Below are 14,036 nucleotides of genomic sequence, written 5' to 3' on the forward strand. Positions count from 1 at the left end.
ATGCGAGGTTTTTTGTTTCTATTTAAAAATCCAGACAGAAGTAAAGAAACTTAAGCCGGGTTTTTTGAAGAGGATTTTTCTGCTCCACAGGACGTTCTGTATTGGCTTTTTATCTTATTGATTTTTACGCTCTATTTTTACTTCAAAATCAAGCGGACAAAGCGTTTCTGGCACCAGTTGCTTCTTGCATTTAATCGTAATTCCATCACTAAAGAACATTGAATGAGGAGTGAAAACGTGAAGAAGAACAGGAAGAAATTAAAAAAGGAATACAATAAGAACATTATGAGGAATACGAGAACCTATTGATAGTCGATAGGAAGGGATCGTTGGTTACGAGGGTACAAATCACCCCCAACACGAATCTGGTACAACAGCGTTGTCACCGATTAAATGCAAAAATTGAACGGTGTCGAAAATTGTCGATTTTGTTCTCTTGGCGCTCCAGTTTAATAATTTTAAAAACTCAAGACGTTATTGTTCTGTAGAGTTGTATTTAATAGAAAATTTTCTATTAAATAGTATTTAACATACACGATTTGTTCCTCAATCCGTAGCCCGTAGGTTTCCAAAGAGTGCAACGCCTGATAGCGTTCAGCATAAGCAAGGGTACATCGAGCAGACAGTATGCAAACTGTTGTAAGCGATTTCTGTGGTTTCCTTGATAGTGTTATTATGAGCTTCATTTTTGTCTATTTTCAACTGACAAGGAGGAGAAAATGTCAGCGAGTGTAGTGTAGCGGTTCCGTTTGATTTTGATTTTCCATTTGATCCGTGCGATTTGTACGGTTCCGCTTCCTGCGCGATCGATTGGAGGTTCGAATCCGCTAGTACTCACCAAGCCTTTCATCCCTCTGGGGTAAATTAATTGGTACCAGACTTGTCTGGGAGGATAGAAACACTGACTTGACACATCGGCTAGCCACCGCAAGCATTGTATAGGCCAGTTACACGTTCGTAAACCACAAACGATTCAGCGTTGAAGTGAACGTGGGGGCGCACACCAAGCGGATTGATCAACGCCAAACACTTCATCCTTTATCCTTATCAAAATTCAACTACCCGTCCAAAAGGAGTTCGTGTTAGCACAGGAGGCGTTGATGGTCATGTGTTTGAAGAATACAAAAGAACGATGATAACTCACTATGTGCTTCACTTTATGGATTATGCGCACAAGTGGTGAAGTGACGAATGCGCTTAACTTTCAAAGAGTTTCAAAACTGTTGGTATGGTTCATTTCAAGCTGAGTATACAAGTGATGCAGCAGTCAGCACAAGCTCTCTAGGGAAAAGAAGGTTTGCAAGTGGAGAGCTGTCTTTAAATGAAAAAATGAAACAGAGAGAGAGAGAGAGTTAACTTGGGAATTTAAACGTTCAGAATGAGAGCTCTCTAAATTTTAATGATTACGAGAACTGTGCGTTCAATTCTCGGAACAATACCGATTAACGAATTGTAACTCTCAGTTAAAGGCAGCACACCACGAATAAGAGGTGGTGCGGATTTCAGGTGGAGTATCCGTATACGGGGTCGTAGATTATGCAGACGGGGGTAGTTCCGCCCATCTCTCCCTGCATCACTGCAAACAGCAGTCTCCAGAATGCTGCTTTGTACGACGCCATCCTTGGGCCGCCTCCGCCCTACGATTCGTCGAAAATCAATTCGTACTTCCCCGATGGGCAGTAAGGGACGCTACGCGTGCAAGAGTGGCACGCTGCAATAGAAGGCATTCAGGGGCCGGCTGCTTGCAGTGATTTAGGGAGAGATGAGCGGAACCACCCTGGTCTCCATAATCTACGACCCCGTATAGGAATACTCCACCTGAAATCCGTACCATCCCAGATTTATGGTATGCTGCCTTTAACTTGATTTAACAATGAAGGATGCATGGACTGGATAACACTGGCAAGTGCTAGGTAAGCTCGTATTCGTTGCGCAAAAAACTTATCTTCGTAGCGAAACGTAGCAGTACTTAATATTATTAGCAACATTAACTGACAACAATATTCAATTCCATTTGATTGTTCACGTCTTCTGAACTTCACATTAAAAGGAGGACCCGTAGCCTCTTACCTGGCGTTTAATATTTATTTCATGAAGAATGTTTTTTTTTGTTTCTGCATGCATCTGCTTAATCTGGTAAGAAGGCATTAAGAAGATAAAAATACTGGCACTGATACCGCAGCAAAGGTGCATTCGCTACGTCCGTCGGAACCCTGCCAATTGTAAAACGAGGATGACCTTCCTCTGAAACCCAGATGGAACAATTACCAAATCGAGAAAGGGAAGGTCACTCACAACTCTTACGCGGACCTCTTTGACAGCCACTTCCACTTCCCTTGTGAGCATCTGAAGGAAGAAGGGTGTGTCATCCCACAGGTTCTTATTTCTGAAGTCATGCCGGTGAAGAACCGTACTTCATCCGTTCCCGACAGAGTCTGAACACCTGGACGACTTACCGCCAGTCGTTTTCAACAAAGGATTAACGTGTTTTATCAGGCAGAATACAAGGTTCCTGAGCAGTTGAAGACTAACAAGACCATCTTATCGTATAAGAAAGGTTATCCACATGACATCAACAACCATCGTACAATCTGCTTATTATCTTTCATCTACACGTTCTACACACCAGTTACCCTAAACGAGTGAAACAACAAATAGCAGATTCTGAAGAGTTTAGCACGGCTGACCAACCCACCGTTTCAAAACTCAGAAATATCGCGAAAATACGAGGTGCCGGTCGTGCTTTACTTCCATTGACTTAACGACACCATACCACAAAGTTGAGGCCTTTGAGATCTCCCCAAGAGAAGATAAGTGTAGGTTTTTAGTTATAAGTGTGTTCAAGCTCAATTTTCCCTATTACTCCTGCAAAGTGGCGCGGGAAACGGCCTCCATGTACGAATTTCCCTACGAGACACCTTATAGTGGTATATTTGTGTATGTGTTGGTTCCCTTAGCCTATTCATTGGTTTTACTTGAATATGGTTGCTGGCAAAACCTCACTGATTTTGAGCTTGAGATTAAGAGGAAACTTCGACACATCACTGAATGGTTTAAGTGCCCAGTCCTGATCCATTTAATGCAAAGTGCGGCTTGTACAAATGTTACTATGTCCATCCTATTCTTCACGAAAACCATCAGCTCCCTACACCGTCTCTTACCAAACTGTCAACGAGGACACGACCAGCGTTTTTTTTCTCTCTTTTGAAAGGATTTGCACTTTTTACGTCACTCTCCATTCTATGAACTAGACTTAACCGAAGAAAAATCAATATATATATATATATATCCTTTTCGTCTTTTCTTCATAACTCGCTTCAATTTGATCTTTATTACAAGACCAATACATCAACACACTTGTGAGCCTAAGCTCTACCTATTGAATGTAATTAGAACTTTCGAGACCTATCAAGAAAACACTTTGAAAAAACTACCTGCGGCTACACATTAACAAGGGTGAGTCCGAGATAATTGCGCCCCAAGAATATATGATTTTTGACGTGAATACATTTTCCGAAAAGTGAAATGATAGCTACACATTCGTAATCTACATACTATCGCGAACAATTTGATATCACGCAACTATAATTCAATGACTCTGAAGGTTTTGTAAATTTGATTGAAGTGACATGTTTCAGCTCCACTAACGACCGATATTACCAGCTTAAAAATTATTTTCTTACAAAATCTGCAAGGAAACTATTTCTTGTAGAATGGCCTTGTCTCTTGATTTTCTAATTCAAAAGGACTTTGTGTTTTTTGCAGCTAAAGTTACGACTTCAGTGTCTTGCATTTCTTACTCTTATTTTTGGCGGTTCGTAAATCGCTAACAAAGTAAATTTGCCATCTGTCGGCGCAACACAATAGAGAGCAGTCTCTGTACATGTATGATTTGTTCCGATTTTTTCTAAAATATGCCTCAGCTAAGGTCAGTTTTGAACCTACAAAAATATAAAACATTTCATGTGTTTTTACAAGAAGCTTATTTCTTGCAATTTATTGGAAGTTTCTCCGAACATCAAGTGGATATGTTTTTTTCAGGAAGAGATCTGTTGAATGGTGTTGATTTTAAGAAATTCTGTATCTTTCAAATTTTCATCACGCACACATTGAGCTACGGCTGTGTAACCGCATTGATTACTTCATTTGATTAGAATAGAATAGCTACAGAGAAGAATATTATACCTGCAGAGCGAATTGCTTTAGAGTTGTCTGTTTTAAACCCTTGGAAACCCTTGAGATTGAAGATTCTGATAGTGAGGGTGGGGCTCTGTCTTCCTGAGCTGCTAATCCTTGACATAATTCTGAATCCACACTTTGATACTTCTATTCAGATTTGGACTCCAGTGATTCTTCATTTTTCTTCGTCACTCCTTTGCTCCATTCCAGTAATCGTAGAAAGATTCGTTTAAACATAATTATTTCTTTGACTTGACGTCTTTACTTTAATTTCAAAGAGCGAAGAAGGCAGGTAAAACAAAAAGAAATGAAGTGAATAAAACAGAAATGAACCAGACTATTCTGAAGTTATCACTCTGCAGGTATAACATTCTTCTCTGTAGTTATTCTATTCTTTTCACATGAAGTAATCAGTGCGGTAACAGGCACCGTCAGACCATCAGACACCTTAGCTCACTGTGTGACCTAAGGTGTCTGATGGGTCGACGTGCCTAGGTGATAATAATCATCCATAGAGGCTGAAGTAGTTTGTGATGAAAATTTGAAAGATACAGAATTTCCTAAAATCGGCACTATTCAATAGATCTTTCGCATTGTTGATTCCTCTTCCATACCTAATTCCTAAATAATCTTCAAGGTGGCAACACAGAAGCATGCGGAAAGTATGGAATATTTTTCTCGTCTAGAGTCAGCTTTAGCTCAGGTTGCTGCTTTGGAACAAAACATATACGATAAGGAGCGACAGGCCAAGGAAGTGCTAACTAGGTGAGAAAATCAAATGTTGGCAGGTAATTTCTAGCGAGACACTGCCTTAATTCACAGTTGGTGTAAATTTAGCGAACAAGAGTCGCGAGAGAAGTTGTCCCGTGAGCTTCAGCGGCTCAAAGAACATTTACTTCTCATTGAGGAGACTTCGACAACTGAAGCAGTGGAAGCAGAGAAAAGAGAGACGGAACTCAGAGAGCAGATTCGTCTTTTGCAAGACTCATTTACAGCCGCTGATTCAGATGCGGCCAAAACTACTCACAATATGAAGGTATCTTTTTTTTTCGTAATTCTTTGTGACTGGAGCAGATAGCGATTATCGGGGGTTCTAGGCAGAGCTGTCGGCATTACAAGAACGAGTTGTAATAGCAGAAGAGTCGGCTGAGGAGTGGAAATCTCGTTTTGAAGCAGAGAAACATCTACGTTCTGAAGCAAGTGAAGCGCTGACGAGCCTGCAGGTATTCGGTGTCGATGTTCCCTACTATTTGAAAGTTGTGCATTTTAACGGAAAAGATACCTTACTTTACTCTTCTACGTAATTCTATCTCCACTTTTCTGATCATTTCTAGCTTCTGATAGTTATTTGCGTTTCTCATTCGAGCTTTCATTTCTTTTTTTCTCACCGAAGCAACACAGGAGAGGTGGAAGTGAGTATTATAGATGAATTTATTTGATAATAGATTGAAAGAACCGTGCTCAGCAATAAAAAAAAACTGACGGATAGTATGATCTCGTTATGAGGAAGACGTACCTGAAAGCAGTCATAAAGACGAGAGAATAAAGACAAAATCGAAAGATAGTTTATTGTGCCATTTTTCTTTCCTTTTTTTTTTTTGTTGCGAGCATGGTCCTTACTCTTAAGAAATCAAAAGAATTTCCGTTCTTCGTTCTTATTGTGTAAAAATCTAATGTAAGGCTGCTGAGGTCAAAACTGTTCTTGTTATCGAGTGTTCCTTACTGGTTTTTAAAAGAGATCTTATAAAGGGAATATTTTGCAGTTTCCTTCCTAAAGGTGTTCGTACATCATATTAACAAATGTCCAGATTTGATGTTCTTTTGATGCCATGATTTGAACATTATTCGAAGTATAGAACAAAACCCTTTCTTGATGTTTACAGCAACTGATATGGAATATTGCAGTAACACAAAATGACGTGAACATCATCATTAAACTGATATAGTCTTTAGATCACGTAAAGTGTCAGCTTTTGTTTAAACATCTGTTTGCGTGCGTCTAAATTGCAAGAATTTGACAAGCACGATGGGAGGAAAGCCTAGAGGAGTATATGAACGGAGTACACCTTAACTTCAAACCCTACGCCTGCACTTATCACAGACATAGAAACAGTTTTGATGTTTCATGTACTTTTTGACAAATCCGCTTGGAATTATTGCGAGATGTCGTGCCCAAACAACTCCACGGTTCTACTTTCTAGGCTTGGCCGCCGATCTGACACCGTTAGAACAATCTCACGACGTCAGACTGTTCTTCGCCGCCGACGCACAATACTGACGTAGTGGAACCGGTTCTTCTTTCTGTTTTCTGGCACAGTCGCATCACTCTTACGGCTTTTCGACTTCGTGGGACCCATCTCAGGCAATCTTACCGCATTCTGACGACGATGGAGCACAAATGTGAACAGGATTCATCTCCAGAAAAAAGCACTCAACCAGAGTTGACCTTACTTCTCTTCATGAAATATTTCCAGACATGTACATATGTGATGTGCACATATGTACCAGTCCGACTCCCGCTGACGTCGGATTTCACTTCTTAAGATGCTCAGTGCTACATTTAAGGAGTATTCAAACTTGATTTTACACGGGTACTCTGCTGATAGCGACCATGATCAGAAAAAAAAATCTTTTGAAAAGTCAGTTGTTCTAGTCCAACTGTTAAGATTATACCAACTTCAAGAAGAAATTAAAGTTTGCCTTCTAAGATCTATGAAGCTTCCGACGGAATTTCTCCTCCTAGGTGGTCCATAATAGTCCAAATAGACATGCAGACTTTCGAAAATCTGTTGAAGTCTGGTAGGGCGCACAAACTCGAGGAAAAACCAGTGAAGAACCTCGGCAGCAAGTTCTGTTTAACTCCATAAATCCATAAGTTCTGCATTTAAAAAAATTGAATTTGCACTTACGCTGCTGATATCATTCGTGGTATCATGGCGATTTTTCAAATATTTGATGTTGTACTTGTTCAAAGACTTCAGACTTTGTGTTTTACTGTATAACTTATTGTTTACACTAACTTTCTCGAACTTCTGATTTCGGTTCAGGTTGTTGTGAGAGAGCTTTCGGCGGATCATGAGCGAGAATTGGCTGATGCTTCCCTTAAAAATGCGCAACTTCAGAATGAAATTCGAGTTTGTTTCTTTTCCGACGTTTATGAAAATGTTTACGAGGCAGAAATTTCTCAGGAGTTAACTTCGATCATTGAAAATATACGTGGTGAGATGGAACGCCTATCACTAGACAAGCAAACTGTCGAAGATCTTCTGGAGTCAGCTAAAAGTACGATCACTAGTCGGCAGAAGGTTGTCGGTGAGGTTTACTAGAAATTAGAGCTATTGAATCAGTATAGAATGCCGTGACAAGAAGGTGATTTATATATATATATATATATATATATATATATATATATATATATATATATATATATATATATATATATATATATATATATAACTTAACTTGTTAACTTTTTGAGCTTCAGAAGATCTCGAAGTTCAGCTGGAAGAGTTGAGGGCGTCTTCTCGACTTTCAGCTGAAAATTATCGCGTGGACGATGCGACCTTGCGACAACTGTTTTTGAGTTACTTTACTGCTCCAGTGGACAAGCGCGCAGATATAGCGCTTTTACTAGCAAGCGTTCTTGAATATCCTGCTGAGGACATGCACAAGGTTCGCATACAGTCATAGTGTTCTGCTTTTTAGCTCCTGTTTCATAGATGTTCTTTGCGATGTCTCATTAGGAAAGACCTCATACTTCCGTTTGAGTCTTAAGAAATACTGGGCCATTTTTTTAAACATTCATCAACAATCTTCTAACAATGAATTGAATCTACATCCTTTTCATTTTCCATTCAAAACTTCAGGTTCGTCAAGCCGTCAACGGTAAAAGTTCGAATCGAGGACAGAGTGGTGGCGATATATCGATAGCCGAACAATTTATTCGTTTCTTGGAGAGTGAGTCGGAATCGGCCAGTACAGCTCCACACCTGCCTGTTGCTCCCAGAGAACAAACTCCCGGCCCATCGATAGCCCCACCGCGACTCAACTCATCTTCATTCCAACAGAGCAACCTTGACATGGTACTGAAATGAGCTCCAGTGTGTGTAAAGCATTGAGAAGAAAGTGTAAGTCAGATGTAACAAGTAGGGTTGTATCGCGCATAAGATATTGCTGTGACATATGAGAAGATTTGTGATACCTAAAGATAAAATTATATACCAAGCCATCGAACACCAGCTGTTTTAATGATTTTTTTAAAAATTATTTTTAGTGTGTTTCATCACAGACATGTGGAAGTCGATAGAACAAAATCTAAATTCAACAACACGATTTTCGGATACCAGTCAACATGGAGCGGTAAAAATGAAGAAACGATACAGATGAATTAAAACGAACATCGCAAAACCTTGAAAAAAAACGGACACATGATAACGACCTTATAGATTCTAAAACACAATGGAGACCTCGTAAAACACTGAATGAGGAAAGCGAAGATCATTTACAAGACTGAGAGGGAAAGTAGCTGTACAAGGTGCTCGGGCAGAGCGGAGACCTAGCTGCCAACCGTAGGCGGCGCTAGGAGGAATGAACTGCGGTACTCGATCTCGGTTGCACCGACCACGGACCTGAATACCTCTCTTTCGCTATGAAACAAAACTTTTTTCATTTAAAAAAAATCTGTAGTCAATTCTTACTCGTCCCTGGTTGAGTCACTGTACATCGAAAATTTCCTCTATAGCGTAAATCATTGGTAACACTATTTATTTACTGTTTCTGCTTCACTTCGTTCCGAAACTAGAATGGTGAGGAAGAGTAACCACAATGTAAAGAGAAACACACACCCTTTGACATTAACGGGTGGCTGCTTCGCAACTGGATGATCACCAGTTCGCGCTTCCTCCTCGCTTGACAGCACGGGGTACATTTGTGCGCCTATTGTCGGGGTAACCCACTCCGAGGAGGAGTTTGACTCCGATGGCGACCCGCTAGCTTCCCGCCACTCATCCGACACTGATACGGCTTCATACTCCTGCAAAATTCCTTTGTTTTTTTTTTTTCGAAAACCACCAAATTACAACTGACAAGAATTGCTACCTTAGTCGACATGAGGGTGGATGGGTCCACTCTGCCCGCTAATCCGTTTCCCGACTGAGTGACGGGTGACGGATCAGACGATATGCTCACTGGAAGCACAGGTTGACTGTCCGGGCTGGGGAAGTCCTGTGAAGGACTTTTGTTGGTATGTGAGCAGGTTCTGCTCGTTAACCAACGCCGTTCACAAAAATCTTCCGTGACACGATTCCAGCTTGGAAGCGTTTTTCGTTGTGCATCACTTTCACCCGCAGGACGAAGACGAGCACGAAAACACCTGCTAATGAAAGACAGTAGATTATGCACACAAGGAAATTCTCAACTTGATCCCAACTTCACCAACACTGAGTTATCCTGAAGGAAGTCATCGATGTATGGGTCATACGGGTTTGGCAAACGAGGAGCATCGCGGCACGAAAATCGGTCGAACACCACACGCCCACCTCTTCCTAATCTACGACGTGCGAGCCCAAACTGACGAATCGTTCCATTTTGACAAGGCAGATACGTCTCGTAGAGGTGATGTGACCTTGGAATCTGGCAAAAAAAAAACTTGTATAATGCTATAAGTCATGCGTTAAATAGACTTGAATCCAATCGTATGAAAATACCTTTGTTATCAATTGGTCTTCGGGTGCGTTGTTAGAGGTTAGCGGACTGCGATACACACATCCTCGTCTCCTTTTAAACACATACTTTCCGTCGAGATTCGCGTCGCACGCCGCTTGAGCAGACTGATCCACTTCCACTACGGGTGATATCCCAGAAGGTGCGAAAACGGATGGAGGACGATTCCACACTTCCGCATTTTTTTTCAGCCATGCCTAAAAACATATGATCCTTATCACTAAGTTATTTGAGGAAGACACTGAAAACCAGAAAAAAAAAGGAAATCGACGTAATACTACTCACAAACGGAAACTACGAAGGAAATTCATATTAAAAAAGAAGTACTGGATTTTATCAATACCTTGCTAGGAACCTCGCGGTCAACACTCGTGGTTACTGTCCTGATTTTTCGTCGCTTCGCTTTCTTTCGGAGGACAACGTCCTCCTAGAAACAAAAAGGTTAACAGAGTACACTAAAGTCGAAGAAATGTTTTTGAAGAGAACTGACTTCAGATTTTGCAACACCGTTTGTCGCACCCGTGGCAACGTGCTTTCCAGATTCTCGAATTTTGGCAACAAACTGATTGTAGATATTTGAACCAAAGTCGAGCAACCCCATCCGATGAGCGAGAATTTCCGAATCTAGATCTATCAGAGCGATTTTAGTTTTCTCCCGTCTCTTCACCATATCAAACAAAGTCACGGTCTTTCGTAGATCATGTCCAAGTTTTAGAACCTGAAACAGTCTGTACAGTAGAGTAGTAGTACCAGGAACAAAACTAGAATAAGCAAGCTATCCCTAAAATCTCGCCTCCACCCTAACAAATATGAATATGATTATGATTTTTGCAGGAAATTCAAGAAAAAAAAAGAAAAAACAGAAAATAGCAGTTAAACAAGTCTATACCTTTTCATATGAATCTTCATCATTTTTCCTGTTCTTCCGCGTCTGCATCTTCTCAGCACGTCTTCTGAATGCAACATAGGGGTTCACTCCACTTTGTTGATCCTGAAGCAAATCATATGACAATAAGCTAGATACAGAATTGTACTGCAAGAAGAATAAAAAAATACGGGAGGAAATACCAGCTAATTAGAGTGAACGCTGTTGAAGAAAAGTGTACATATAGTGGGTTACTTTTAAAGGCATCACCCCATGAATCTGAGTTGGTACGGATTTCAGGTGGAGAATTCGTATACGGGATAGTAGATTATGGAGAGGGGTGTGATTCCGTCCATTTCTTTCTAATTGCCGTTAAAAACGGCCCGGAAGATGCGGCGCGTGCACAAGGCTCCAATCGAACTCATTGTAGAAAATACTGCGCCGGAACGCTCGAAGCCGTATCTTCTGGGCCGTTTCTACGGGAATTAGGAAGAAATGAACGGAACCAATCTCTCAGTAATCTACAATCCCGTATACAAATACTCCACCGGAAATCCGTACCACCCCAGATTTGTGGGGTGATGCTTTTAAATAGAACCTCTCACAAAGACAATAAAAAAGGATAAAGTCATTGGCGTATCAATCCGCTTGGGATGCGCCAACGCGTTTTACTGGAATTCGTAATGGTTGAGGTTTCAGAACGCGTACTTGCCTATACAATGACTTGCGGAGACCAATCGATGATCAAGTCAGTGTTTTTATCCTCCCAGACAAAACTGGCACCAATTTATCGACCCCGGAGGGATGAAAGGCTTGGTTTGCACTAGAGCGGTTTCGAATCCTCGATCGTGTGGCTACAACGGACCTCTAATCGACCGCGCCACACCAGCCCTGATCACAAAGGCAATACCATCCATAATTTTGAACCACACTTCTTTTATTTTCAAAACTCCAAAGTAATTGAACTATCGAGGACAAGTACATGTTTCACGCAACCCAGCATAAAAACCACACTGGATCAAAATGTATGTGATAGATGTAATACAGGACTAAATGAGGATACTGCGCCAGCAACTGCGCTGCTTTAAAGGCATTATCCCACGAATCTGAGGTGGTACGGATTTCAGGTGGAGTATTCGTATACGGGACAGTAGATTATGGAGAGGGCGTGATTCCATCCATTTCTTCCTAATTGTCGTAAAAAAAACGGAAGATGCGCAAAGCTGGCGCGCTCCAGTCGAACTCCTTGTGGGGAATAGTGCGCCAGGACGCTCGAAGCCGTATCTTCTTGGCCGTTTCTACGGCAATTAGGAAGAAATGGACGGAATCGTCCCCTCTCCATAATCTACTACCCCGTATACGAATACTCCACGTGAAATCCGTACCACCTCAGATTCGTGGAGTGATGCCTTTAAATTGCACAGCATAGTTAGCGATGACTCCTGGCAGCCGCTCCTCCAGAAATGCAAAGACGTATCACTCAGGCATTTCACCGTATGAGACACAAGATATCAAAAACCTACTTTCCTACATTCTGTCCGCACACGAGGTATTAAACCTCCAACTCCCAGCTGAAGTGATCTTACTGTCGTACTTTTTTCACGTTTCGTTAGCCAGTAGTCATAAACATCATCGACAATTGCTTCATCGAATGCTATAAAAACCATAAAAACATAACCATATAAACCGCAACTTTCAAAAAAAATATTAAAGAAATCCTCCTACAACAATCTTACAGAAATAAATAGAATCGCCTGCTGAGTACAAACCTAAGAGAGCAGATCGAGCAGTATCCGGCAGGCAAATATTGTTGTCCGAGGACTTCGCTTCAAGAGTATCAAATATCCGTTCAAGTGCACGCGGATCAATGTGCTGTCTTCCAGCCAACCAACACTCGTCCTCAGAATCGACATCGTACTCTGCTTCTTCTCTATCCAAAGCCAACCAAGCTGAAAACGATTTTAATATTACCGTAAGTCCCAAACATGTGCATTGCATTGCCTCACCTTGAACTTTTATTAGGTGGTTCTTCGGTGGAGGAGGTTGCACAGGATAGATCTCATCATAACGGTTTGCATCTACTGGAAAAACTTTGGGGGTTGGAATTACGTGGTTGTCGACTCGAACACCAGAAGTGCTCGCTTGTTGGGCCAGAATTGCATCTTGGAGGTGAGACTCCTAGAAATGAACTTTTAGGCTCCTTGCCTTCCTCTTCCATTTCACTCATAGCGCCAAAAGCAATCTTTACTAGACGGATCGATATACGGCGCGGCGCAAGTTCAGAATTGTTTACGCTACTGCCTCAACGTGAAATCCTAAGAAATGCTTCAAACCGGATGCATTTTCGCATCAAGCACAATCTACTTTCAAAATACAGTGAAACATTGTGTAATCCTAAGAAATGCTTGTTCCTCTTTCCAGAAAGAAAGACCACCGGCACTTTGACGCAAAATGTTCTAGTTGAGTGTAGGGATGGATATCTACACGTGCAATACAACGAGAGAAAGAACACCACGAAACATTCTAGTCAGTGGAAATCAGCAGAGCAAAGTTTAGCGTCGAAAGATAGGTCGCCGTGTAAAAGAGAATCGATATTGCGTGAAGGCAGCCATGCTGCGGACTCACCATCTCCTCCTCCTTCTCCATGCCCGTCGGCATCTGCGCGACGGCTCGAGCGATCGGAGCACATTCGGACAGATCTGGGAGTTCTGAAGCGAAGAACACACACATCGCCTTGTTGGCGTCGAGGTTCCTGGCGCGGAACGACAACTTCGACGTGGCGGCCATCTTCGTGTACTCCCGCAATGTAACTACGGAGATAGCGTGCGGCTCTTCCGCCGCGCGTCCTAGAGCAGTAGAATGAACGAACGGGAATCATCCGCCGTCTACGGCGTCCATGTGAGAATAGGAGAAGTGTGAGATCCTGAGGGCAGGACGCCGGTGCAGCAGCAGACAGGGGAGGGCGCCTAGCCAACTATCGACTAGGTCTTGCTGCGGCTGCGGCCAGCCACGTAGGCACGCCGGACACGCATCGCAGCCGCGCGGCGGGAGGTGTCTTTCCGCGACGCGTCCGCGTGCGCCCACCTGACCCATCTGTTGGTCTGACAACCAAAGTTGCCACCCTCAATCACTCGCATCCTCTCTCACTCACTTCTTCATTAGCTCTCTTCCGACCTTAGGCGTCACTAGGAAACTCGGAAAAAGAAGCAGATTGGGGCTTCATATGGTTCCCTTCTGCGCACTGATTCGAAACCAATTTAATGTTCTACCT

At 42.1% G+C, this 14,036-nt stretch overlaps 2 protein-coding genes across 4 annotated transcripts in view; one reads left to right on the top strand and one right to left on the bottom strand.

Moving 5' to 3' along the window:
* The window catches only part of RB195_010440 (uncharacterized protein), a gene marked incomplete at both ends in the record, with an annotated part of 53,964 nt that extends 45,691 nt beyond the window's left edge, over positions 1 to 8,273 (top strand). For both annotated transcript variants that reach the window (XM_064191442.1, XM_064191441.1), the window contains 7 exons: positions 4,817 to 4,944; positions 5,017 to 5,215; positions 5,277 to 5,402; positions 7,227 to 7,313; positions 7,368 to 7,491; positions 7,664 to 7,851; positions 8,046 to 8,273. In XM_064191442.1, the coding sequence (XP_064049024.1) occupies positions 4,817 to 4,944; positions 5,017 to 5,215; positions 5,277 to 5,402; positions 7,227 to 7,313; positions 7,368 to 7,491; positions 7,664 to 7,851; positions 8,046 to 8,273 (1,080 nt within the window). The remainder of the gene's footprint in view (positions 1 to 4,816; positions 4,945 to 5,016; positions 5,216 to 5,276; positions 5,403 to 7,226; positions 7,314 to 7,367; positions 7,492 to 7,663; positions 7,852 to 8,045) is intronic.
* Positions 8,274 to 8,734: 461 nt separating this feature from the next.
* RB195_010442 (uncharacterized protein) lies at positions 8,735 to 13,552 on the bottom strand (the record flags this gene model as incomplete). Of its 2 annotated transcripts, none has more annotated exons than XM_064191444.1 (12): positions 8,735 to 8,807; positions 9,024 to 9,211; positions 9,277 to 9,550; positions 9,617 to 9,810; positions 9,885 to 10,097; positions 10,244 to 10,327; positions 10,391 to 10,618; positions 10,790 to 10,891; positions 12,289 to 12,419; positions 12,535 to 12,714; positions 12,772 to 12,943; positions 13,391 to 13,552. In XM_064191444.1, 12 exons carry the CDS (start codon positions 13,550 to 13,552, stop codon positions 8,735 to 8,737), a joined length of 2,001 nt encoding a protein of 666 aa, XP_064049027.1. The 2 variants fall into 2 exon arrangements, with proteins under 2 accessions (XP_064049027.1, XP_064049028.1); XM_064191445.1 differs by having other exon boundaries at positions 9,277 to 9,553.
* Between the last annotated feature and the right edge of the window lie 484 nt (positions 13,553 to 14,036).

The sequence above is a fragment of the Necator americanus genome, chromosome III (assembly GCF_031761385.1).
Source record: "Necator americanus strain Aroian chromosome III, whole genome shotgun sequence".
Lineage (NCBI taxonomy): Eukaryota > Metazoa > Nematoda > Chromadorea > Rhabditida > Ancylostomatidae > Necator > Necator americanus.